This window comes from Ornithorhynchus anatinus, chromosome 9 (genome assembly GCF_004115215.2).
Source record: "Ornithorhynchus anatinus isolate Pmale09 chromosome 9, mOrnAna1.pri.v4, whole genome shotgun sequence".
NCBI classification, from domain to species: Eukaryota; Metazoa; Chordata; class Mammalia; order Monotremata; family Ornithorhynchidae; genus Ornithorhynchus; species Ornithorhynchus anatinus.
Genome location: NC_041736.1, coordinates 44,176,593 through 44,202,956, shown reverse-complemented (window position 1 = coordinate 44,202,956; position 26,364 = coordinate 44,176,593). Strand labels below are relative to the sequence as shown.

At 41.5% G+C, this 26,364-nt stretch overlaps 1 protein-coding gene and 1 long non-coding RNA gene across 7 annotated transcripts in view; both read left to right on the top strand.

The window, feature by feature from the left end:
- The window catches only part of MACROD2 (mono-ADP ribosylhydrolase 2), a 1,182,461-nt gene that overhangs the window by 345,978 nt on the left and 810,119 nt on the right, over positions 1–26,364 (top strand). For all 6 annotated transcript variants that reach the window (XM_029072595.2, XM_029072594.2, XM_029072593.2 and 3 more), the window contains exon 5: positions 15,919–16,035. In XM_029072595.2, coding sequence (XP_028928428.1) covers positions 15,919–16,035 — 117 coding nt within the window. The remainder of the gene's footprint in view (positions 1–15,918; positions 16,036–26,364) is intronic.
- On the top strand, positions 24,556–24,958 carry LOC114814354. The gene is made up of 2 exons (XR_003762152.2): positions 24,556–24,696; positions 24,805–24,958. It is a non-coding gene; the product is annotated as an uncharacterized LOC114814354 (long non-coding RNA).

The following is a 26,364-nucleotide window of genomic DNA, read 5'->3' as shown; positions in this document are numbered from 1 at the left end:
TCACAGTCTTCATCCCCATTTTACAGATGGGGTCACTGAGGCACAGAGAAATGAAGTGACTTGCCCACAGTCACACAGCTGACAAGTGGCAGAGGTGGGATTCAAACCCGTGTCCTCTGACTCCCAAGCCCGGGTTCTTTCCACTGAGCCACGCTGCTTCTCTATCTTTTCTCATTTTTCTACCCAGCTGGTGGAAGCAGAAGCATGGCCTGGGTTTTAATGCCGGTTCTGCCACTTTGCTGCTGTGTGACGCTGGGCAAGTCACTTAACTTCTCTGAGCCTCGTTTCCCTCATCTGCAAAATGGGGGTTCAATACCTGTTCTCCCTTATACTTAGACTGTGAGCCCCCAAAGAGATCTGATTATTTCGTATCTACCCTATTGCTTAGTATAGAGAAGCAGCATGGCGTAGGGGGTAGAGCGTGGACCTGGGAGTCAGAAGGTCATGGATTCTAATCCCGGCTCTGCCACGTGTCTGGTGTGTGATCTTGGGCAAATCACTTCGCTTCTCCGTGCCTCAGTTACCTCATCTGTAAAATGGAGATTGAGACTGTGAACCCCACGTGAGACGGGGACTGTGTCAGCTCGATTTGCTTCTCTCCACCCCAGCGCTTAGCATGGTGCCTGGCTCATAGTAAGCGCTTAACAAATCCCATCATCATCATCATTATTATTATTATTACAGTGCTTGGCACATAGTGAGAGTTTAACACATGCCACAATCATTAAGCAGTGCTGGGATCAGGAGACTTGGTTTTCAATCCCGACGCAGTCTCGGATTATCGTGGCAGATCCATGACTGATCCCCAAAGCAAAAAACCTGCTAAATACTGAGAGAAATGGTTTGGCTTTTCCATAGCACCGGGAACCAGATACTTCTCCCCAGAGAGGAGGGGACCAGGCCGTGGCGGAGACCCGCTGGGCAGCCTTTATGTGTGAACTCCTCGCAATTCACTTTCATCCCAGCTGGCTCCACATTACTCTCCTCTCCGACAATGCGGGCCTTGCAGTGGAGCAGGTACGAGGTCAGACTGCTGCTGTGAGTCTCCCTCAAAAGTTGAGAACAAAGGAAAGGACAGAGGGAAGTTATTTTCCCTTTTGTCACTCCTGAGGGGACATTGTTGTGTCCTGCTGATGAGGCACCGGGGACCCAGTATTTCTCAAATGTTCAGGTTGTTGCGCTACGCAATTTTCCAGTTAGGGCATCCATTCAAAGGGTAGCTTAGGAGATAATGGCAAGCCAGCTTCAAATAAAGCAATAGAAAACATCATAATTGTTAGTTTTTCTTGTCTTGTTTGACATTCCCATTAGTAGGACTCATTGGCAGTGGAATATATTCTATTGTGGGTTAGCAGTTTCTGTCTTTGTTAGATAATTTTCTTGACATCTAGTTCACTAAATGTCATTGCTACATTACTTCAAGAGCCAAACACGGCACTTGACATTAAATTAGCCTCATCTTGTCTTACTCTAGGTGATCGTGCATTTCAGTTTCTTAATTCTCACTGCCTGATCTGTGGATGAACAATCAAACATCGGTATTTATTGAGCTCTTACAGTGTGCAGAGCACTGTGCTAAGTTCTTGGGAGAGTATTATTACTGTCCAGTTGGTAGACACAGTCCCCGCCCACAAGGAGCTTGCAGTCTGGAGGAGAATGGATGGTGACTTCATGGAATCTCTAATGGGATTAATCTGTTAATGGGAAGCGTTGCAGGTCTCTCTAGCTCTCTTATGCCCAAATATCAGGTTTATGCCTGGTGAAGTAGCAAGAGCATGAAAAGATTCGTTCATTCATTAAATGCTATTTATTGAGCGCTTACTGTGTGCAAAGCACTGCACACTTGGGAGAGTACAATATAACAACAGACACATTCCTGCTCTCAGTCTAGAGGAAGGGGCTCACAAAATGGAAACTATGCTACTTGTTTTACAATCAGAAGATTGATATTCAAGCATGTTATAATATCCGCGTTGCACTAAGTTGTTATATCCTGTGTGTGAGCTAAGAATAGAAAATCGTGTTACACTAGAACTTTGCCTACCAATTGAGTAGGCCACGTTTGTTACTGGAAAAACTTGGTATTTTATGTGGGAAAAAAAAGCCCATTCTACTTTCATAATGACTGTAGCATTTCTTTCAGAGAAGTCCATTGTGTTAAAAACATCTAGTTTTCTTCATTTTAGAGTTTTGTAACTTTAGCGAAAGATCAAAAAACTATTCAGTTGTAATCTTATTTGATATTATCAGATAACTCCTCAGTGAAAATATCTGAATTGATTCTTTCATCCAATTAGTACACTGACGTAATAATTTCATAATAGTGTCCTAATGATCAGAGAAGCAATGGGGCCTTAGTAGAGAGACTACAGGCTTGGGCGTGAGAGGACCTGGGTTCTAATCCTGTCTTCTCCACACGTCTGCTATGAGACCTTGGGCAAGACACTTCATTTCTCTTTGCCTCAGGAACCTCATCTGTAAAATGGGGATTGAGACTATGAGACGTACATGGCACATGGACTGTGTCCAACCCAATTTGCTTGTATCCACCCTGCAATGCCTGGCGCATAGTAAGCGCTTAACAAATACCACAATTATTTTTATTATTATTAAAAGGGCGGTAGACACAGCTACATTTTTATTTTCTGTTGTTAGTCTAATGTGCAAAAGTGTTTGGACCTTCTGTATTGGCTTCTAAATAGGAATTAAGATTTTTTAAAAAGGAAATTCATTCATTCAGTTTTCTTTATTGAGCGCTTACTGTGTGCAGAGCACTGTACTGAGTGCTTGGAAAGTATAATTCGGTAACAGAGGCAATCCCTACCCAACAGCGGGGTCACATTCTAGAAGTCAATCAGTCTTATTTGTTTAGCACTTTTGCTATGTGCAGAATACTATACTCAGCACATGGGAGAGTCCTACGCAATATAACAGATACATTCTTTGCCCACAACAAGCTTACAGTCTAGAGGGGGAGACAGAAATTAATGTAATGTTAATGCAATATAATTATTTCAATGATAAATGATTATGTTATTTAATATATCAGTTGTATTATACAGCTAGGAACATAATATACTATAATTGGCATATTCATATAAATTAATAGACTTCAAGTCAAAATGGCAGATTCTGGAAAATCAAGCGTAGGTGTTGGCACAATAAAACATTGTATTTCCTCAAAATAGTGCATTTTATCACATAAAGTCGTGGCTGTAGCAGTGGGGTGAATTGGTTTCTTGGGTTCCGTGTGTTCTGTCTTGGCATCTTTAAGTACTGTTCATAATTTAAACCACACGAGTTCTCATATTTTAGCAGTGCTGATTGTTTTCCTACTCCTCTTGTCTGAGAATGTCTCTGCTTCCCAAACATTGTTGACTTTGGATTCTTTAACGGTCTCCTTGTCTCTGCTTCATATTCTTCCATATATTCATTGTTGTGTATTTCTCCTGATCTTGATTTCGTCGTGTAAGGCCTTCCTTCTAATTAAAATTAAGCAATATTCTCTGCTAGTCAGTTGGCTTATTCTTTTTTTATGGTATTTGCTTAGCGCTTACTATGTGCTAGGCACTGTACTAAGCTCGGGGTAGATTCGAGCTCATCAGGTGGGACGCAGTCCGTGTCCCACATTGGCTCCTAGTCTTAATCCCCATTTACAGATGAGGTAGCTGGGACACAGAGAAGTGAAGTGACTTGCCCATGGTCAAGGAGGAAGCAGCGGAACCAGGATTCAGTCATCATTCTAGTGCTACAAAAGTCCCCCTGCTCCGATATACTTCTCTCCTACTCTTAGCTCTCTCAAATATGAAAGTTTAATATTTCAAATCATAAGCTCGCAGGTAATCAGTGCCACGATTTTCTTAGCGGACTTGGGTCTTGTATGCTCTTTATCGTTATGACTCACCCCTTCTAGTCAAGTGGAAACTCTAAAGTGTGTGTCTACGTGTGGATTTCAGGAAGGCATTTATCTCAAAGGTTTCACCAGGGTGCTCTCTGCCAATAGTATGAAGTCCTCAGCAGTGTCTTAGTTACATCCTACTGGGATTGTTTTCTGTGTTGGATTCGAGATTAGCCCCTTTTCCTATGTGAAAGGTGAGTAGTTAGAGTGAGTGGTGAATGCACAAGGGTGTGACTTCCACAGTCTTGACGGCTTAAAGAATTTTTCTCTCTCGCTTCGACGGTACATTTCCAGTCATGCTTCTAAAAATGACTGCTGACGCAACCACCCAAAAATGTATTTGTATTCTGGAGTTAATCTTATTTGAAACTAAGCCTGCCACGACAGATAGCATACATAAAATAACTCCTTCTGAACATATACAGCATGCAAATATTGGTTCTTAGCAAATGAAGGGATTCTGGATATTTTGTCTATTCTATAAAATGTAATTCCATGGCCCTAGAGTAAACTCTAAAGTTACTTATTTTCAACAAAACTGTCAATTTTTTTCAACCACTTGCATTTTTTAAATTATTTTTTAAATGACACGGACACTTACTGTTTGTCCTCTCTCTCTGATACAATTGCACAGCCAAGTGTTTAAGTATAATTCAGCAAGAAATTTAGAAACCTATCGGTGGCATGGAAAAAACCAAACCCTGTCCACATATCTTATCCAGGCAATAGTCCCCTCATACTTGAACTCTTATGGCCTAGAAGAAAGTTCAGCAAGGCTGGTAGTCTTATCCTGGTAGAGTCTTAGCACACAGACTCTAATCCTTGCACTGACCTGTTTTAAGACCTTGGGTAAGTCATTTCAACTTACTGGACCTCAGTTTTCTCACCCGTAAAATGGGAATAGCATATCTGCCCTCCCTATTTCTTAGATTGTGAGCCTAGTGTGGGACAGGAACTGGGTCTGCTAACCTAGTGGAAATGGCACAGGACTGGAATTCAGAAGACCTGGGCTCCAATCCTGCCTCTTCCTCTTGCCAGCTATGATCTTGGGCAATACGCTTAAGTTGTCTGCTCTTCCATTTCCACATCTGGAAAGTGGGGATTTTAAATATGTGCTTTGGCATACAGGAAGCATTCCATAAATTCCTTAATGATTATTTGTCCTCTTTCTGTTTAATCTTCCAGCCTCCAACCTCTCTTTCTCTCCCCAGAGCATTCTCTACGTAGTTGCAAAGTTTTGCCCCGTCTTAACTTTCTATCTCTGCTTCTTGCACCATACCAATGATTCATTCATTCAGTTGTATTTATTGAGCACATAGTGCGTGCAGGACACTGTACCAAGCGCTTGGGAGAGTACAGTACGACAATAAACAGGAACTTTTAGTCAGATTTTGGGTGTGAATTTTACTTGAACCAATGTGATCCATTTATTGTCAATGGTGCTTGAGAGCTGCAGGTAAATGGTTGGAAGCTATTGTTTTCAAAATAGGATAAGCAAACCTAATTAGATGATGCTGACTGGCTACAGTGTTGTGCTGATTACAGCTAAACTATTCAACCTGATAACTATGGATTCTTCACCTTCTTAATGAAAGGCACTGGGGTAATTCTCCTGTATCTGATTCATGATCTTTTTTCTCACTTTTATAATAGGGTGCCTATCTTTGTCATCATTTTCCCCCTTGGTTGTCACTGTTTTCATACAAACAGTGCTCACTTCACAGTTAGCTTGGATTGCTCATAAACACCCCTACAAAAATCGATCTCCCATCATTGTTCCTTGCAAGCCCAGTGCGTGGTATTTAAATGAAGATAGCACTGACATGTTGCAAAAGGAGCTGAAGTATTACATCCTGTCTTGCCAATCCAATGATTAAAACCCTTGCCAAGTGTTACATTATTCAGGATTTCCTTGGTTTGGCTGTCACTTTCATTGCCTATATTTGTAAACCCACACAGTCAGCTTTTTTCGGAAAAGTCTTAGGCATTGACTGCTTTTTTTTTTTATAGATATGGAGAAGGTAAACTTGGGACAGAGAAGTGCTCAGAGGTCTGAGTTCTATGTGGAGAGAGGAGATTTAGAAGCCTGAAATTTTGATGTCTTTCAGTCCTTCAGGAAGAGTCCATTATCCTTCCTATAATATTTCATCTGAGTCAATTAATCAGTCGTATCTACTGAGCACTCACTGTGTGCTCTGAATATATGCCAGACCACCACTCTCCCTAGCTTCAAAGCCTTAAGATCTCATCTCCAAGAAGCCTTACCCAGTGAAGCCCTCTTTTCCCTTGACTCCCTCTCCCTTCTGTGTCATCTTTGCGTTTGGATTTCCACCCTGTGAGTGACTACTTGATATTCACCCCATCCTCAGCCTCATAGCACTTACGTATATCGGTCAATCAGTGGTATTTATTGAGCGCTCACTATATGCAGAGCACTGTCCCAAGTGCTTGGAAGAGTGCAATACGACAGAATTAACAGAGAGATTCCCTGCTTATATGGAGGGAATCTGTAATTTATTTATTTATATTCGTATCTGCCTTCCTTCTAGATTGTATGCTTATTATGAGCCTGCCACTTCTGTTGTACTCTCTCAAGTGCTTAGAACAGTTCTCTGCACATAGTAAACACTCAATAAATACCATTGACTGATTGATCTTATATCTGCCACAGAGCTTAATGGCAGAGTTTTTGGCATATAATAAGTATTTAACATACCATAGCTATAATTATTATGATTACAGCATGGCCTAGGGGTAGGGGTCTGGGAGTCAGAGGACCTAGTTTAAATGCTGGCTCTGCCACCTGATTGATGTGTGACCCTGGGGAGGTCCCTTAACTTCCCAGTGCCTCAGTTTCATCATCAGTGCTCAGAACAGTGCTTGGCACATAGTAAGCGCTTAACAGATGCCATAATAGAAAAAAAAAGAGGTTGAATATCTGTTCTTCCACCTCTTAGACTGTGATCCCGATGTGGGACAGGGCCCATGTCTGGCCTGATTAGCTTTCATCTACCCCTTGTGTAGTGGTTAGCACAGAGTAAGTGCTTAACAAATACCACAATATCAATACAGTGTTCTGCACCAAGGTCTTCGCTCAGTAAATACCATTGATTGTTTTTTGTGTACTCTTTTATGAAATTAAGTATCACACATTCCTTTTTGAGTACTTTCCCGGGAGAAAGATCAATTTATTGAGATGTCGACATTTTGATTTTGGTATCAATGGCCTTACCGTCTTATGCTAACAATTTTGATGAGGGGAAAGGTACCATAAGTACAAATGATCAAATTGCGAATTGCTGTGAATTCGAAGGGGAAGTTCTCTATTTCTCGCCCAGAGTCGGCATAGGCAAAGTGGAGTGTGTGGCCTTCCGCTCCAGACGGGTTTAAGATTGTGTGGAGCAGAAAAGCATAGACGAATGGAGAAATATTTTTTAGTTAAAAATAGATTTTACTTGGTATGAGTTTCTTAATGCTATATTTGAAACTTTGAATTTAAGTGCGGGAAGATTGAAGCTGCCTAATACTAATACATCGGTTGCTATATTATGGACTAGCCTGTGCGATGCATTGCAAACCCAAATGCTGCCGTAGGTCGGTATTTTGTTAGATGAAAATAAATATCTCTAAAAAATAAACCTTCAAGTGTTCCTGTCTTTTGACATCCAGGCGAAAACGTTTTGCCATCAGTTTCATTATCTGGGGCTTTTGCTCCTAACCTCAATCTCCCCTACTTTGAGTTCTTACAGGGCTGGTTAGAGAATGAATCACAGAGTCTTGTTCTTACTGTTTTGTTGTCAAAGAAAAGAGAAATAGAGGTTGTACTTTTAAGAAATAGAGGTTTGTTGTATTCATTGTATAGAGGTCTCTGTTGGCCTTAGGATTCTGAAGCAATAAATGTAGATCCCTCACCTTCATCTGGGAAGACCCAACTCACCGCTACCCGTCTTTGAAATTGTATCAAAGCCGCAGTGAAGCCTCTGAAGAATATGGATTCATTTCTAATATTTTGGTAAACGAGGCCTCTTTCTCCCTGCATTTCTACTTGACCCTGCCTCTCAGTGAGAAGGTTTTTACTGAAATCAGGGACTGTGTTCACAGCTGCTGATCCTAAGAATACCAATTAATGGTATTCATTTATTTTTTATGGTATTTGTTATGCCAGCCACTGTACTAAATGCTGGAGTAGATACAAGCTAATCGGGTTGGTCACAGTCAGTGATCCCCATTGGTCCCTCAGTCTTAATCCCCATTTTGCAGATGAGGTAACTGAGGCACAGAGAAGTGAGTTGCCCAAGGTCACACAGCAGACAAGTGGCAAAGCTGGGATTAGAAACCAGGTCCTACCGACTCCCACGTCCATGCTCTTTCCACCAAGGCATGCCGCTTCTCTTGAGCACTTATTTGAGCACTAACTGTGTGCAGAGCACTTGGGAGAGTACAATATAATGGAGTCGGCTATGTTCCCTGCCCACCAGGAGTTTACAGTTTAGAGGGGGAGACAGATATTAATCAACTGATCGGTTATATTTATTGAGCACTTACTGTATGCAAGGAGAATACACTGTAACAGTTGGCATACACGTTGCTGTCCACAAGGAGCTTATAGACTAGAGAAGCAGCGTGGCTCAGTGGAAAGAGCACGGGCTTGGGAGTCAGAGGTCACGGGTTCTATTCCCGGCTCCGCCGCTAGTCAGTTGTGTGACTGTGGGCAAGTCACTTAACTTCTCTGTGCCTCAGTTACCTCATCTGTCAAATGGGGATGAAAACTGTGAGCCCCACGTGGGACAACCTGATCACCTTGTATCCCCCAGCGCTTAGGACAGTGCTTTGCACATAGTAAGCGCTTAACAAATACCACAATTTATTTTATTTATTTAGAAGGGGAGACAGACATTAAAATAAATTATGGCTATGTACATAAGTGATGAGGGGCTAAGGGGGGTGTGAATGAAAGGTACAAATCCAAGTGAAGAAACACTTGGCCTAATGGAAAGAGCACGGGCCTGGGAGTCAGAGGACCTGGATTCTAGTCCAGGTTCTGCCACGTGTCTAGGAAAGTTATTGCTCTGTGACTCAGTTACCTCATTTGTAAAATGGGGATTAAATCCTACTCCCTCTTTTTTAGACTGTGAGCCCCATGTGGGACAGTCATCATGTCCAACCTGCTTTAACATGTAACTACCCTGGCCTTAGTACAGCGTTTGGCACTTAATAAGCTCTTAATAATAGTGGTATTTGTTAAGCGCTTACAATGTGGTAACCTCTGGGGTGGATACAAACTAATCAGGTTGGACTCAGTCAATCTCTCCCTCATGGGTCTCCCAGTCTTAATCCCCGTTTTAAAGTTGAGGTAACCGAGGCACAGAGAAGTTAAGCGACTTGGCCAAGGCCACCCAGCAGGTAAGTGACAGAGCTAGGATTAGAACCCGTGACCTTCTGACTCCCAGGTCCATGCCTCATCTACTACACCATGCTGCTTCCTTCATAAATACCAGAATTATTAAGAGCAATGGAAGTGCAGAAAGGAGAGGGAGTAGAGGAAATGAAGGTTTAGTCTGGGAAGGTCTTTTGGAGGAGGTGTGATTTTAATAAGTCTTTGAAGCTGGGGACAGTGGTGGTTTGTCAGATATGAAGGAGGAGGGAGTTCCAGGCCAGAGGCAGGATGTAGGCAAGGAATGGGCATTGAGAGAGATGAGATCGAGGTACAGTGAGTAGGTTGGCATTAAGGGGGACAAAAGAGCGCGTTGGGTCGAGGCAAGAAATCAGTGAGCTAAAGTAGGAAGGGACGTGGTGATCGAGTGCTGTAAAACTGATGGTAAAGAGTTTTTGTTTGGTTTGGTTGTGGATGAGCCACCAGTGGAGGTTCTTGAAAAGTGGGGAAACATGGATAAATTTCTTTTTAGAAAATAATAATAATAATGATGGTATTTGTTAAGCGCTTACTGTGTGCCAATCACTGTTCTAAGCACTGACGAGTGGGGAGGCAGGAACTGAATTGCTTTTTAACAAAATGATCTGGGCAGCAGAGTTAAGAAAGGACTGAAGTGGGATGAGACAGGAGGCTGAGTCAGTTGTTGGATCAGTGTGGATCAGTGATAGTCACTGCCTTCCCCCAAAAGTTTGCTAAACTGATGAAATCTTATCTATTTCCCTGCCTTCTAGCAGCTTTTACACCTTTTACACTTGTTGAAAAAGCTTTTTATTGAGAAACAAGTCTGTCACCTTTGCTAATGTTTCCTATTTCCCAAATTACTTCTGTAGATTCCCCATAAAAGTTTAGAATAATTCTTGATATTTTCAGGAAACTTGGAGTGGTATCTGCCTTAAATAGATCCTTTTTTACTGAAAAAAATAGCATTCACTGTTGAGAATTGAAGAAGTTTAGATTATTTTAAGAGCTCACCATGGCTATTTTGCTCTCTACTACTCATTCCTTTTTTATTAGGGTAGTCCTGGGTCTCTCTTTTAGTAGCTGCCTTGCTTTTTTCAGTTTATGATCGGACTTCATCTTTTTTTCAATGAGCCCAACCTTTCCGGTGCCTAAATTTCTCCAGGCATTTTTGTGGGGATCATTAACTCTTTTAGGTCACTGTTGAGCTAGTTAGGGTATTGTTGTAGTGTATGCAGCAGAAATAATAATTTGTCGGCAAGAATGAGCTGAACAATTCCTTGATGCTGTGAAAGAGTTAATGATCTTCCCAAACGACACATTTACTACCAGGAAGTCAAATTAGTCCTGGGAGAATTGGTCCAAGTATTAGGCAGCCCCAGATTACCTCTTTATTCCAGAGGTAATAAGGGGGAATCTTATCGCTCCAAAACTCTAGGGAAGTGCTTTCAGCTAAATTGAAACGTGGCATTTTCTTAGTTTCAGTTGTTTCTTTTCAGAGCACTTAAGGCTTAAAGGAATTTGTTTTCACAAAAGGCACAGAGTCAACTCTGTAGCTTTTTTTTTTTAAAAAACTTCCTAGGCTCGGCTACAGGTCTACCTGCAAGGCTGGCACTGGGTCTTAGTTGGAACAATTTTTCCACACGCAAGAAGTTGCTGTTGCTATCCTGAGAGAAGTTCTCTCGGAAACACTCGCTCTCATTTTGGGAATTCAAAAATAGGGTAAAGAGACTGTGCGTTTCTGTGAAAGAAAGTCTCTTTCTCCTTAGAAAGCTCTGGCTATTAAAACAATTTCCCCTTCAGCCCCTTGGCACACCTTCTGTCCTGCCTCTGATTGGTGCCATCCATTGAGTATGTTTGAGAGCTCACCTCCTCCAGGAGGCCTTCCCAGACAGCCTTCCCTTGCCCTCTGCTCCTCTTCCCCTTCCCATTGCCCCTACTCCCTCCCTCTGCTCTACCCCCTTCCCCTCCACACAGCACTTGTGTATATTTGTATATATTATTTATTACTCTATTTTATTAGTGATGTGTATATATATCCATGGTTCTGTTGATCTATTTTGATGGTATTGATGCCTGACTACTCGTTTTGTTTTGCTGTCTCCCCCTTTTAGACTGTGAGCCCACTGTTGGGCAGGGATTGTCTCTATCTATTGCCAAATTGGACATTCCAAGTGCTTAGTACAGTGCTCTGATTGAATGAATGACTGAAAGTAAACGTGACTTCACTGTAACTACCCCCGATGACCAATCTGCATGCACCTGTACCTCGGTTCTCATATCTCTCCATTCTCTTCCCCTACTCCTCTCTGTTCTGTCCCCCTTTTCTGTCCTCCTTTCCATTTCTTCCTCTCCTTCTTTCCTTCTCCCTCTTTTTGCCTTTTCCTATTCCTCTTCTCCTCTTCTTCCCTCTTTTCTCTCCCTTCTCTCACCCTTCTTGCCCCTGCCCCTTTCTCTTTTACTGTATGGAAAGCCTGCTGTCTTCTGGAGACTGATTCTCTCCTTAGGTCAGGGAGAGAAGGCAAAGGGAGGGGGGGTGCTTAAGTGCTTATTATGTCAGGCAGCGTATTCAGCCCTGGGGTAGACAGAAAGGTAATCAGGTTGGACACAATCCATGTCCCGCTTGGCATTCACAGCCTATCCCCATTTTACAGGTGAGGTAACTGAGACACAGAGAAGTGAAGTGACTTGCCCAAGGTCGCACAGCAGACCAGTGGCAGAGCCAAGATTAGACCTCAGTCCCTCTGACTCCCAGGCCCGTGCTTTTCCGCTAGGCCGTGCTGCTTCTCCATGCCAGGAAAGGCAGGTTGTGATCGTTTTAAAGCTGTCCAAAATTTCTGTTGACGAAACTTTTTAAGTCCAAATATTTGAAAAATGGGAATTTTGGACTCTTAAATGTTGCTCTAGGCGCTGCAAAATATTTGCTTGGATAGATCATTTAAAAATTTTTGCTTATAATTGGCCCACACTGAACGGTCGAGTTCTTTTCAGTTTTGTAATTTAGCTGTGGGAGCACATTTTTCATTAAAGTTCGTGTCTAACTTCTCATCCGCATCCCATTTCTTGTAATTCTTAATTTCTGAATACTACAAGCGCTTGCTCTGAGGAATGCAGGAGAGGCAGGGCAATACAACCCGAATCTCCAGGAAGTGGTTGATACAATTTCAGTCACTGCCTAGTCTAGCTTTAAGTGATTTTTAAGGCATTCACACGTATCAAGTTGCCCTCATTTGGATGAATGCTTTAACTGTAAAAAAGCTCAATTATATGTTGTCAGAAGCTCTCCCACCCCTCAATTCTCTCAAAGCAAAGTTTTGACTCCTATTCCCATCTCTCCCTCTTTCAAGCTCTCTCTTATAAAAAGTCTACACGAACAGATGGCCTTGCATGATAATCTAAGGGTCGAAGTAGTCAGTCTTTGATAGTTGACTAGAGGAAGTTTGTTGAGGAGTAAAGGGCCTTCTTAATTAACCACCTCCCTCCTAACACCTTTTGGGCTCGGGACTGTTGGCAAGCATTGCCAAAGATAGCATCTACCCCCAAATCCTGATATTGGGAGGGAATCTGTACCCAAAACACTCAGATCTCAATCTTCCTGAAATATTGTGGTTGGGATTCAGAGGAGCATCTTAAATTCTAATCCCACAAAACTCTTGCTTGTATCCCCCCCAGCTGCACAGTGCCTGGCACATAGTAAGTGCTTAACAGTACCATAATTATTATATTATAGGAGCGCCAATAGAAGTGGAAGCAGGGTGGCTGGTCCCTTGGTAGTACTAAAGGCACACTGAGGCTGCTTTCTCTCCCCAGCCAGGCCGGTGGAAGGCAAGACGGGATGGGGTCTCTTCGATGTTGCGGAGAAGAGCTAGTACTGGGGCCCCGTGGAGGCAGTGTGGTTTGGATGAATGGTGTAGGGGACACCAAGGGAATATGGCAGCCCCTTTTATCCCCAGACCGGCATGCACAGAACATTTCGGGATCAGAGACCTTTGGTGGCAGGAGGGAAGACGAAAAAGTCTGGGGCCATGCAGGATCAACTTTTATCCCCTACCGATCAATGGTATTTACTGAGCCCTTACTATGTTCTAAGCGCTTGGGAGAGTATAATACAAGAAAATTAGCAGACACGTTCCCTGTCCATAATGAGCTTACAGTCTAGAGGTGGAGACAGGCTTTAATCGACTTGAACTGAGCTTGGAGAGACTGGGTTTGAAAGAGCAGAGCTGGGGCTGTTAGGAGAGGACAGGAAGCCCTCCAAGTATATATATTAAAAAACACGTTAACAGTGTGAAAGTAGGAACAATAGTATTTTTGAACACCTTCTGGGTAAGTGCATTGGGAGGTAAAAGGCAAAGTGAGATACTTACATTGTAATTTGGGGGCGAAGGCGGACAAAAACATCAAAGTGTGTTCTTGAAGGTACAATCGAATAAACATATGAACAAAAACAGTGAGAATTAGAATAAGTAGGGAATGTCTACCAATTCTGTCATATTATACTCTCCCAAATGCTTAGTAAAGTGCTCTGCACATACTAAGTGCTCAATAAAAACGATTGATTTTAAATAAGTGCACAAGTGCTAGAGATTATTAATGGGCAAAGGACTGAAGATGGTTACATGGCAAGTCTTTTAGTAAGCATTTAATCTTAGCGACTTGATATCATTACCATGCCTATATGTCTCCAATTAATCTTTTCTAATTCTGTGCCATGACTTTCATTTCAAAAAATGGATAACTGCATTTTTAGACTTGTGTGTTTTTTGTTGCTGTTTCCGGATTTTTTTCTGGGGTTTTCTTTATCAGGGACAATAAAATATTTATTCTGCATTTATATACCTTATGTTAGAACATTTTGAAATGGGTGTCCAAATCAAACAATGTTGAACTCAACAAGACAGTCACTTTACCTAAGATAAAAACCAAAATGGCAATTGAAAACGTTGCACAGAACCTATCTGTCATAATTCCCTAATTTAGTCAGTTAATGGTAGGGTTTGCCACTAGTATTTTTTCATTCATTCAGGCATATTTATTGAGTGCTTACTGTGTGCGGAACACTGTACTAAGCGCTTAAGAGAATACAATACAATAGTAAACAGTCACATTCCCTGCCCACAATGAGTTTACAGTCTAGAGACGGGGAGACAGATGTCAAGATAAATGAAATTACATATATGTACGTAAGTGCTGCGGGGCTGGGAGTCGGTAAGAGTGAAGAGAGTAAGCCAGGGTTATGCAGAAGGGAATGGGAGATGAGGAAAAGTTACTGACTAGGGCTGAAAAATGTGCATTGGATTTATTTAGAATGGGTGTTTTTACTGTAAATATTCAGTGAACTAACAAACTTAAATTTGCGTATTCAGCTAAGCTGTTTGAAATATTTCTATGCAAAATATCCCTATTCATAAACAGTCAGCGAAATATGTAACTAATTTTACTGATATAAAAAAATTCCCCTCATTTTCCTTAATCAGAGTGCATATGTAAGTTTGTGGTTATTTATATTGGGTTTTTTCAGATCATGGGTGGGCAATTATTGTGGGCCAGTTAATGGACTAATGAGGCCACCGATGGAACACACATTTCTGGTGAAAAGACCAGGATGGGAGATAGGGTAGAGATCTCTGGCTGGAGTTGGAGAGGCTTTCAAAGCATGGAAGTACTTTGCTGCTTGCTTGAGAGTAAGACATGATTAGTGACTCCAGTTGAACCTCTCTAGATTGTAAGCTTGTTATAGACAGGGAGCAGTCGGTAGACTGTGTTGTATTGTACTCTCCCAAGCACTGAGAACATTCCTCTGCAAAAAGTAAGTGCTCAGTAGATACCATTGATGATGATGAGTGAACCCTGTGTTGTTTTTTTCAGTGGTATCTGTTAAGCGGTTATTACATGCCAGGCACCGTAGTAAGCTATGGGATAGATACAGGCTAATCAATTTGGACATAATCTATGTCCCACGTGGGACTCACGGTCTTAATCCCCATTTTACAAGTGAGGTAGCTGAGGCAAAGAAAATTGAGTGATTTAAGTTCACACAGCAGACAAGTGGTGGGAGCTGGGATTAGAACCCAGACCCTTCTCGCCGGCCCATCCTCCGTCCACTCGGCCACACTGGTATCTGGGCGTTACTGGAGAGGGAAAGTGGCATTACATTCCATAACGGGGTCAGAGCAAGCCAGGAGTTGGCCTATGGAGAAGCATTTAATGGGTGCCAGGCCAACCCTTGAGCCGGATTAAATCACTACGTGGGCCTGATTTAACCTGTGGACCATATTTTGCCTCTGTCGTGTTTAAACATTTGTATTGGTTGCTAACGTGACACGGGCCTGGGTGTCAGAAGGACCTTGGTTCTAATCATGGCTCCACCACTTTTCCGCTGGGTGACCGTGGGCAAGTCACTTAACTTCTCTGTACCTCATTTCCCTGTAAAATGGGAATTGTGACTGGGAGCCCTCTATGGGACAGGGACTGTGTCCAACTTAATTAACTTGTATCTATTTCAGCGCTCAGTACAATGCCCGGGACATAGTAAGCACATAAAAGATACCAAAAATGAAACGATAATTCCTGGTGAATGTGTTAATTTTGCAGGAGTTGTAACAGTTGTAATGGTCTTCTTCCCCAGTTGATGGCTGTATACACAGAGCAGCTGGGCCGTGTCTAGTAGCCGAATGTCGAAACCTGAATGGCTGTGAGACTGGGCAAGCAAAAATCACCTGTGGCTACGACCTACCTGCAAAATGTGAGTACCTATTTTCATGCACTCTTTTAACATTAAAATTGAAATTCTCTTGCATTTTCCAGAAGTATAACTGAAAAAATAATGATGTCCTTATCGTGGTTTTTTGTGGTATTTTATTAAGCATTTCCTTTGTGCCAGGCACCGTTCTAAGTGCTGGAGTAGATTCAAGGTAACCAGTCTGTGTCCTACATGGGGCTCACAGTCTTCATCCCCGTTTTACCGATGAGGTACTTGAGGCACAGGTGAGTGAAGTGACTTCCCCAAGGTCACACAGCAGATCTGGAATTGGAACCCAGGTCCTTCCGACTCGCAGGCCTGGGCTCTATTCACTAGGCCATGCTCCTTCCGGTTTAAAATTAAATCCTTTTACATTCATATTTTAAAAATGGGTTCACCTCTCTTGCCTAATGAAAATGTGTCTTGTAAATACAGAATCTTGTGGTGGTGGTGTTTTTTTCCCTTTATCATTATGGATAATAGTTGGGTTTTTTTCCCCCTGGAACATAATAGGACTTCTCTGAAACTGGAAAATATTAAAGAATGAACAAAATGCATATTGTAATAGAGACAGTTTCTGGAAATCATGCCAATTTTCTTATTCCTTATATAGGCTTCTTGGTTGTGGATTAGCTTAGGTTTAAAGAGATCAAAGTGATATACTGTGTTTTCAGCTGCTCCGTAAGGGCTGATTGGCAATTACCACACAGGCATCTATTACATTTTGACTTTCAGTAAAAACCAGTGGAATGTGGTTGTCAGTTCTAAAATGTGCTTGCGCCTTGAACATGTGATCAAAGTTTCCATTACATTTAAATAGGAAGAAATATAGCATTTAGTCAACTTGGTTGCTTAGGCTTTTAGCCAGCACAGGAAAAAACAAAAACATCATACACAGGGATTGTGGAAAAGGTAAACGTCTTTCGAAAGATCATCTTTGGGATTTTTTAAAAGCAGTGAGCTATGGAAGAAGCATTTTACAGTGCTTGAATATTTTGGTCAAACCAGTGAGGGCCAAACTATAATCCTATCAATCTGCTGAATATAATTGTTTTAGCCCAGGCCTATAAACACATTTTTTATGAAAGCAAAGATATTTTCTGTCTGGCAAAATACTCCTGACAGGAACCAATAAAACCTGATCTGCAAAATAATTTATCTGATTATGAATAGGCAAGTTGAGGGAAAAAACTGTATTTCTGCAAGGAGTTGAAGGTGAATAGATGGTCTGTCAAATGTGGCAGATAATTTATTTTTAAATGTGGTTACTTTCAAGGGACATGCACAGTTGATCTAGTAAGATACAATGAAAGCATTGTTTTCACTTAATTTTTTGTTCTACTATTTTCTGGGATTGCCAGTGACGAATGCTGTTATACTTAGGTACAGTGCTGGTGAAAGTATGAATTCTACATGATTTTATCTTTCCATTAAGATTATCTTTCCCTTTCCATTTCTTTGAGAGATTTGTCCTTTCTTGATATTCATATGTCTGGGTCTTTACACCTTGATTTATCTTTTGATAATGCCCTTATGCATAATCTAGCCTCTCAGTTTTGGAAAGAAACATCTCTTGAACATTCCAATGTTTTGTCTTCCTTTTTGGAGTGTGGTATTATAGAGGCCAATATATTCTTTCTCAGTTTTGTCATTAAAATCAGTAATTATTTAGAAATAAAAATCATTTGGCTTAAAATTTTCCTAATAGTATGAATGTGCAGCTTCATCTCCCATTGTAAATTATTCAAAGAGGAGAATTTTAAGACGTAATCTGAACATATTAATAATTGTGGTATTTAAGTGTTTACTCTGTGCCAAGCACTGTATTAAGTGCTGGGGGAGTTACAAGATAATTAAGTCAGATTCAGTTCTTGTCCCACATGGGGCTCACACTCCAGAGGAGAATCAGAACTGATATTGGAACCCAATCTTTCAAGTGAGGGAATTTAGGCATAGAGAAGTTAAGTAAAATGGGTACTAAGACTGTGAGCTCCACTTGGGACATGAAATGTGTCCAACCTGATTGGCTTGTATCTAGTACAGTACCTGCCACATAGTAAGCACTTGACAAATACCATACATTTTTTTTTAAACAAACCCACATTTGGAGCCTTTTGCTCTTGAGGGTCTTTCTTTGAATATATATATGTATATATATGGTATATATATATATATTAGAGGTAAGGAACAAAGTATAAAAAATCTGGTCCAGCTATTTTCTCTCTATATCTAGCCAATAGGAAAATATATGTATTTAAGGGTATCTAAATGTGCTCCAACCGAGAATCTTCTAATAGAAAACCAACTATTTGCCTATTTTCTCCCTGTGCCCCAGATAGCTCTCTTGTTCCACTTCTTCCTTCCCCTGACCCTCTTTCTCTCCCTCTTCCTTCCTTCTGCTATGGAATTGGTTAAAAGAATGCTGGACCATCGGATGCTCTCCGCTCTTGTGTCGGACGACACATGAAGTGGAAGTGCTGGGTGAAAGGGGATGAGGAGGTGCCATGAGGCCTCTGTCACCCTCTGGAGCCAGGGAAATCGCCTCTCTCCTGGTATAAAACTCCTGAAAATAGTCTAGTTTGATGATGAACTGGTCTGCTGGCCCAGGGAGCTTGTTAGAAGCTGAGAGAGTTCAGTTTAGAATTTAGATTTTCCAGTTCTGAGCAGCTCCCCGGGCCCCTGAACCAGCCTAGAATCAGAGTGGATTTTTGAGTTGGCACTAGGGCCAGGGGAGTATAAAGCCTGGAAGGTGCCAGTAGGGCACCTCACTGGGTGGTGGAGCAACTACTTCTGAACCTTCCTTTGCCTTAAAGAGAAAAGCAGCTAAGCATTTAGAAGCAAGAAGATGTTTTGGCACCCTAATGAGAAATCAATAGAAAGATCAATTACTCTGGCACTTGTATCTTTAAATTCTATTTGTGTTCAAATTTATTTCTTTTTTCCACTGAAAAATGATATTTTATTACAACCAGGCACTGGACTAAGTGCTGGGGGATATGCAAACCAATCAGATTGGACTCAGTCCTTGTCCTCCATGGGGCTCATAGTCTTAGTCCCCATTTTAAAGATGAGCTAAATGAGGCACAGGGAAGTTAAGGGACTTGGCCACGGTCACACAGCAGACAAGTGGCAAAGCCAGGATTAGAGCTCAGGTCCTCTTACTTCCCTTTATAAAGAGAGGGAAGATAAATATGCTTTTATTGCTCATCAGTTTGAGTCCTCATTTGGAAAATCATCAGCAACCCCCAGCTATGGTTTTTAGTGCTGAATCACTGCAGAGCTCAGTACACTGTTTGGACGATTTTTCCTTCCACAGTTGATAATTACAAGACAGTTTGATAGTAGAATGTAGTTCCTCTGTGTCTTCTGTGACAGAAGCTTTACCAAAACCGGGGTACTTAGGTCAATCATCCAGCTACGTATTCGGTGATGATATTTTCATGCATCAGCAATTTATTTGGAAGGTGATATTGTCCATTGATTTGGCACTATTGGAATAATCTTTGCTTGCTTGCTCAATTAATATGTTCATAATTTCCTTGTATTCTAGTAATTATCCAGATAGTCTGTACTTTAAGTCACTGGGGTGGGTTGAATGCTAACTCCCAGTATTTTTCAGTAATTCAGTAAATTCAGGATTTTTCTGGCCAATGAAAATAATTCCTTATGGCACAGGGACATCCCATCATTCTTTAAACAAGCAATCTCATGAACCTGGAAGACTGTGCGCCAATATTTCACTGTGGTCACAGAGCTGAGGGAATGATTTTAGATAATTTATGAACTGGGTAGAACACTGTTTTATGTAATTTGGCACCTGTTTGGTGGATGCTCTTTTTTACATCATTAGGCCATATTTTTCTGAAAACAGCTTGAAGTTAAACCTGTTGAAGGGAAAGACTGATGTATTTTCATATAGTTCGGGACGGGAGAGCTGCTGCCTAGTTGCAAGAAATTTTAGCACTTTTTCTAAACGTAGAATTCATTCTACACATATAGCAGTTTGGTGAGTGAGTTCAAGTATATAGTTTTCCTCCCAGGAAATGATGAAACCCTAATCAGTGAACTACAATGGGCATGGTGCCCTATTTTATATAATACTTAAGGTAGTGTGGTTTCTTGTGCTTGGTGAGCTAAGAAAATAACTGCAAAAGAAGCTTTCTGAGATATTACAATAATAATATTAATGTTGGTATTTAAGTGCTTACTATGTGTCAAGCACTGTTCTAAGCGCTGGGGTAGATACAAGGGAATTAGGTTGTCCCCTGTGGGGTTCCCAGTCTTCATCCCCATTTTACAGATGAGGTAGCTGAGGTACAGAGAAGTTAAGTGACTTTCCCAAGGTCACAGAGCTGACAAGTGGCGGGGCTGGGATTAGAACCCATGACCTCTGACTCCCCAGCCCGGGCTCCTCCCATTGAGCCACGCTGCTTCTCTATAAATGATCTGCAATTTAGACTGTGAAGCACTATGTGGGACAGGGACTTTGTCTAACCTAATTACATTTTATCTACTCCAGCACTTGGAACAGTATCTGACATATACTAAGCATTTAGCAGATACCATTAAAAAAACCAAAAAATAAAAACATAGATAAAATTACAAAGTGAATCCCAATCCAGAGTTATAACAATGCTTGTTAAATTTGGACTTGGTTTTGAAGCAACCGGCATTCATGCGTGCTCTTGGGGCATTAGTCCCCGAAACACCTATTTAGGATAAAGTGTTTTATTTTGCTTTAATATTTGACTTGTTAGAAGAACTGCAGGGGAGATGATCTATGACCTTTCTCCTCTGAATCAATACAGAATAGCAATGTAAATCCATTCTGAGTAATGATGCAAATGAGGTTTCCAAGCAATTCCAGCTCTACCCAAAGTAGTTAGTAGGGACCCGAACATTACCCCAGTAGGAAAAAATCAGTCTTAGGATTTGTTTATTCAGTAGCACCTACTGCTGAGATTGAAAAAGGAGTCACTGTTCATCTGGCGTAGTCAATCTGTAGACTTAAAAGAGGAATATTTGAAGGCCCCGTCATAAATTAAAATCATCAGATTGCTTTTAAGTCATTTTGTATGCTTTGAGGGTAGACCAAACAAATTGATAGATTAGTTTCATTTAATGAAAAGGAATTATAGAATAAGTGTATGGAGGAAGTGGGAAAACTTAACTCCGAGGGGAAATACTGGGGGCTAAGTGACTAAGGTGTTTCTTCCTTATTAAGATAATATTTCTTGGGTGAATTATGATATAGGCAATTCAAAATATCATACATTACTATTACTGCATGATGATGATCATTAGAACTCAAATCACCTAAGAACACAAATCACCTAAAGTTCCATTTGCAGAACCACAAGGGAACCATACAATAGGTTTATGGTTTTGAACATAAGAAAGGTTTCTTTTGTACGAAACCCCCCGAGAGCAAGGTGTTTCTGACACAGGGATATTGGGTTACTTTTAAAATGATGGTGTAGTCTCGAGTGCTTTCCCAAGTAACTCATTATCCCTGAATATTTCCCAAATATTTAACAGTTAAGAGGCTTAATTCTCCCAGTGCCCATGGTAGGTATTATAGGAGGATCATTCACTCCTCGTTCCACTGAGGGATGATTTAGGTATATTGCCGGTCACATTGTCTAAGCATAGGTGCAGCGCATTACGATCTGATTTGTCTCATAATTTCTCTTTAAGCTTACTACTAGCCAGTCAGTCAACCGGTGGTATTTATTGAGCACTTGCGGTGTGCAGAGCATCAGACAATTGCGTCTATTGAGTGCTTACTGTGTGCAGAACCTGTACTAGGCACTCGGGAGACAATACTATAACATTCCCATTCCCCGCCCACAAAGAGCTCACAGTCAAAGCATTCTGCTAAGTGTCCGGGAGAATATAGTGCGATGGAGTCGGTGCTAATACGGTCAAGGACTGAAGTCATGTTGCGGGGAACATTTACTGCTTAGTGACCTAAATGAATTACAGGTCAACTCCAGTCAACTTGCCCTTTGATGATGAGTATGGATCAAAGCTGTTACTGATCAAAGTGTTCAGCCAGTTTTATGTCCATCTCCCCTGTGATAGGTGCAGGACTCAAAGCCATTTAGGAAGTTGGACACCACTGTCACTTGGTAGAACTACAGTTTGGTTGGAAGCTTGCTGTCCTATTAGCACCAAACACTGTCGGTCTCCCAGGACCCACTGGCCTTGGCTGAGTTTCCTACTGCATCATTGGCTCGTGTAATCTCCAGGTAGCATAATTTGGTGTAGGTTGGAGTCCTGTTGCAGATGATAATTATTCACTGTCGGGAGGGGTTGTCCAGTGAAGACCGTTGCCATAACCTCCGTTTTCTTGCGGCTTACCGAGTGTAGCAGAGACTGTTAAGATGCTTTTAATCAGCGAGTTTTTCTAGTTTATAGGCTTCAGCCTCTAGCACACAATCATCGGCATGCGGCAACACCTAGAAAACTGGATCCAAGACTTCTAATAATACCGTTGGCTTCTTGAGCTGATAGTTTCCCAGTGAATTCATTGTATATCTCTTGGCGTGAGATTTCCAGGTTTCTTCTCACATCTTCAAATGTGACGGCATAGAGTGAGTTGAACAAGACCAGGTGCACTAGAGAGGCCTGTTTTATACTACTGGAGTAGAGGGGTAGGGCCCCTCGAATTCTGATTTGGCTGACTGATCATCCTAATGTGGAGCATCCTGAGAGTCTTGGTGAACTCTTTTAGGCGGCCAAATTTGTTTGCAATTTCCAGAGTCCAGATTATGGAAGGAGCTTCATCAAAATTTTCCCAAAGGACAAAGTCCTATTGCAACTACCTAAAGCATACTTTTTCAAGAGTGTGGTTTATGGATTCGATACGAGTCCCTACTGAAATTCCATAGGCACACACAACATTTCACTCTTGTTCCCACTGAGAACGACTTGTAGCTACAGTCTGGCATGAAGGGATTTTAATATTTTAGTTGGATGAAAACAGATGTCCTTTCTCAGGTGTGCAGGAAAACCAAGTATCTTGACGGGGAAAAAGTGAAAATGTTTGCCAGAGTGCAGCTAAGTTGCTGCTTCGGAATTGTCCAAACATTTTCAGAGGTCTGCTTGTACCTCTCAGATTTCCATGATGTCTCCATAAGATGAATGTTTCAACTGTGGGTTCCTGGTGGGACACATTTCTTCAATATTATTATTCTTTGTTATCTAAAATGAATGCCCGGTGATTCCTTCAGAGTTGATCTGTTCCCGGTATTAAGAACAGACCCGCTTCCTGCTGCTTAGATATATATCATTGAAAGTTGCCTTCATGGTCTGTTTATTCTCTATATTTTGAAGTATCATATTCACCCATAATTATTCTAGAAAACCTCAAAACCACAAACCCGACATACACAGCCTTTTAAAAATGTATTACCCTTTTTCAAAAATGTTCTTGTTCGCTCAGTACCTATAAAGCTATTGTTTTGAAAGGAGCCCCTAGATGATTCATTTCATACTTTCTGACAGTATCATGATACTTTTATTTATTTTAAAACTGCAAACCTGCTCTAGAGGGTCATCTGCTCAGGGAGTTGATTTTTCTATTGATAATTAACTGGAGAAAATAAGGGAACTAATTGTCGCTTTCTTCTTCAGAGGTGCATATGTGTTCAGGATCTTCACCAATCCACCTACTACCTTTCCCAAGTGATCATTTCTCTTTTGGAGTGGCCTTTGGAGCTTTATAGCTTTCACCCTAGTGGCCTTGGGAGCATCTAAACTTGCTATACTTTTATTATTCAGATAATTAATGAATGTAAATTCTTGGGTATAACCAGTGCGAACGTGGATACTTGCGATCCACACACCGAGCCAAGTATAAAGTGAAGGTAGGGCCGTAGCCGGGGCTCTTCACCCCCCCCTCCCCCTCCCCCCCCCGCCCCAAGTGAAACTATGAAGTCCCCAACCTCAGGCAGAACTGGAGGACACAGAGCTTGACATCTGCACAAAATCCCCCCGCCTTTGTACTACCTCCAGGCATCCTCTGAATCCTGGGGGATGGATACCATTGGGTGCTGTGAAGGACTGAGCAATTACGGGGTCAGTTACTACACCGAGTTTGGTATTTTAGTACAGAATGTTTAGCCAGATATTGTTTTCACCTGAGTAAAATTTCACAGAATATCTGCCCACTCTATAAACCACCCTTTGCTTTTAATTATATGTGTAAATCCCTTCTCCTTTGTGGACCTCATCCTTGCTTGACCCAAGTGTTAGGAGAAACCAACAATAATTTAGTTCCCTATCTAAATGAAATACAACAAATGCAATGCAAATAACAGTTTACTCTTACACAGCCACTCAAATGTATCTCCAGCAGGATGGGCTTTCTGCCTGCCCCGTTCCGTGCTCTGGCCCTGCCAGATGACCAAGGTGCAGCCCCTCATTTGTCACCCCCACCCCAGCTGGTGTGAGGCATCCTGTCCCCCTTTACTCAGAAGACCGTTATTCCCAACTGTAATCTCCGGGCATTCCCCATAGCTGGCCCTCCCAAGTGGTCCTGTTGGATTGACACGGCTTTTCTTCCTCTGGGCAAATTCCCTAGAGGGGGTGATTCTGGCCTATCTGGAGGCTTGAAGAGAAGTAAAAGGAGACCCTGGTTTTGTTCCAGGAAGCCATGAGGTGTGTGTCCTCTCCTCCCCGCCCAAACCAGCCCCACAGCCTAGTTTAACTGATCTCCCTCACGCTGATTAGTTGGAACTTTGAATCTCATTCTCTGCCTCATTCCAGACTGAGCCTGAACACCTGCCCTCCATACTTGGTTATTCCACCGAATACCACGTTGTCGATATGTATCATGAGGAGATTAGAAAATTCCATGTGGTCGTGAGTGAAAGAAGAATGCATTGAAATAATAAAGGAATGAAATGAAGTTCCAGTCTCATTTCAGTTTCTGTCTCTCCTTTCTGTGACATATGCCCCAGTCTGACTCTGAAGCGTATTAAAAGAGAGAGATGCCTCTTTATCAGTTTATCCAGCCTGGCGATAGAACGATTGGAAGAGAAATCTAGTAATCTCGCCTGCCCTATTCCATAGCTCGCACACTGATCTTGCTATCCCACTTCTTTTCCCGTCTTCATTTTTTCTCGGTTTTGCAGCTGTGTGGGTAAGTAAGCAGCTGAAGGATTTAACTGGCATGTGATGTAATCTGCTTTTAAAGCCGGGATTCAAAAACATAAAGGGATGTAGTCATTAATGCAATTAAAACTGTCAATGTTTAAACTTATACCCAGAAAAGGATCTTTCTTGTAATTTATGTTCACGAGAAACTCCTGTTCAGCCCAGCATATGTTGGGTTGGTTCTGCCTCTAACTCAGCTGAGTTAACTTGGTCAAAAGCAGGTCAAGGAAGTGACCTAAGTTCAGAAATTGTAACTGTAGATGTCTTTTTTCCCCCAACCAGCCCTGTGCTTGCCTTATACGTTTTAATCCTTCAAAACTGTAAAGTTTAAAGCGCTATCACATTTAAACTGAACAAAAGGAGAAAGACATGCAGCAGCACAACGAGCTTTGGGTTGAGACAAGAATGAAGCTATGTGCAGCTAACCAGAAACAAATGGATTGGGAACTGCATGCTCTACCACGTATTTGGAACATTTTTGCAGCTGCTTATTACATATGGGTTTTTTTTTTACTTTTTATACATTGTTTAAGATTAAATGCAGTGGTACTGCTACTGTTTTTAAATACACCCAAAATGTCTTTTCAGCAACTGACTACAAATTTCTGCTCTATATGTGTTAGAAATGAAGGCATTGCTCATTGCTTTGTCAGGGTTAAACTTTGAATGTTTTAGAAAGATTTACTTGGAAACAGTAAAATTTTACAGCTTGTTTTCCAGCAAGAGGATCCCAGGGGATGAAGATGCACGGGTAATTTTTTTTCTTGTTTCATGTCAAAACGAATGGAAAGGTCTCTGTTTCTAAAGCTTTCTGGAGTCCGTCATCATTTTGGATAAAGAAGGAAGTATGTAATAGTCAGTATTTGAAGAATGTTGATGCGGAATCTCCCTCCTCCACCCTCCGCCAGATATGAATTGAGCTCATGAAACACTTTATGTGGAGGGAAGAGCGAGAGAGAGCAAGTGAGAATTTTAAAATGAGATCTATTTTTACGCTGAAGTCAGATCTCATTTTTTTCCCATTTTTCTACAGTCTCCAGTATTAAAAAGATTTTTCCCTGGTTTTATTTAACTTCATGTTATAACTGAAATTATTCATGTTAAAATTCATGTAAGACAATAACTATCCCTCGAACTCTTCTTGTGATATACAGATGCAAACACTATGTT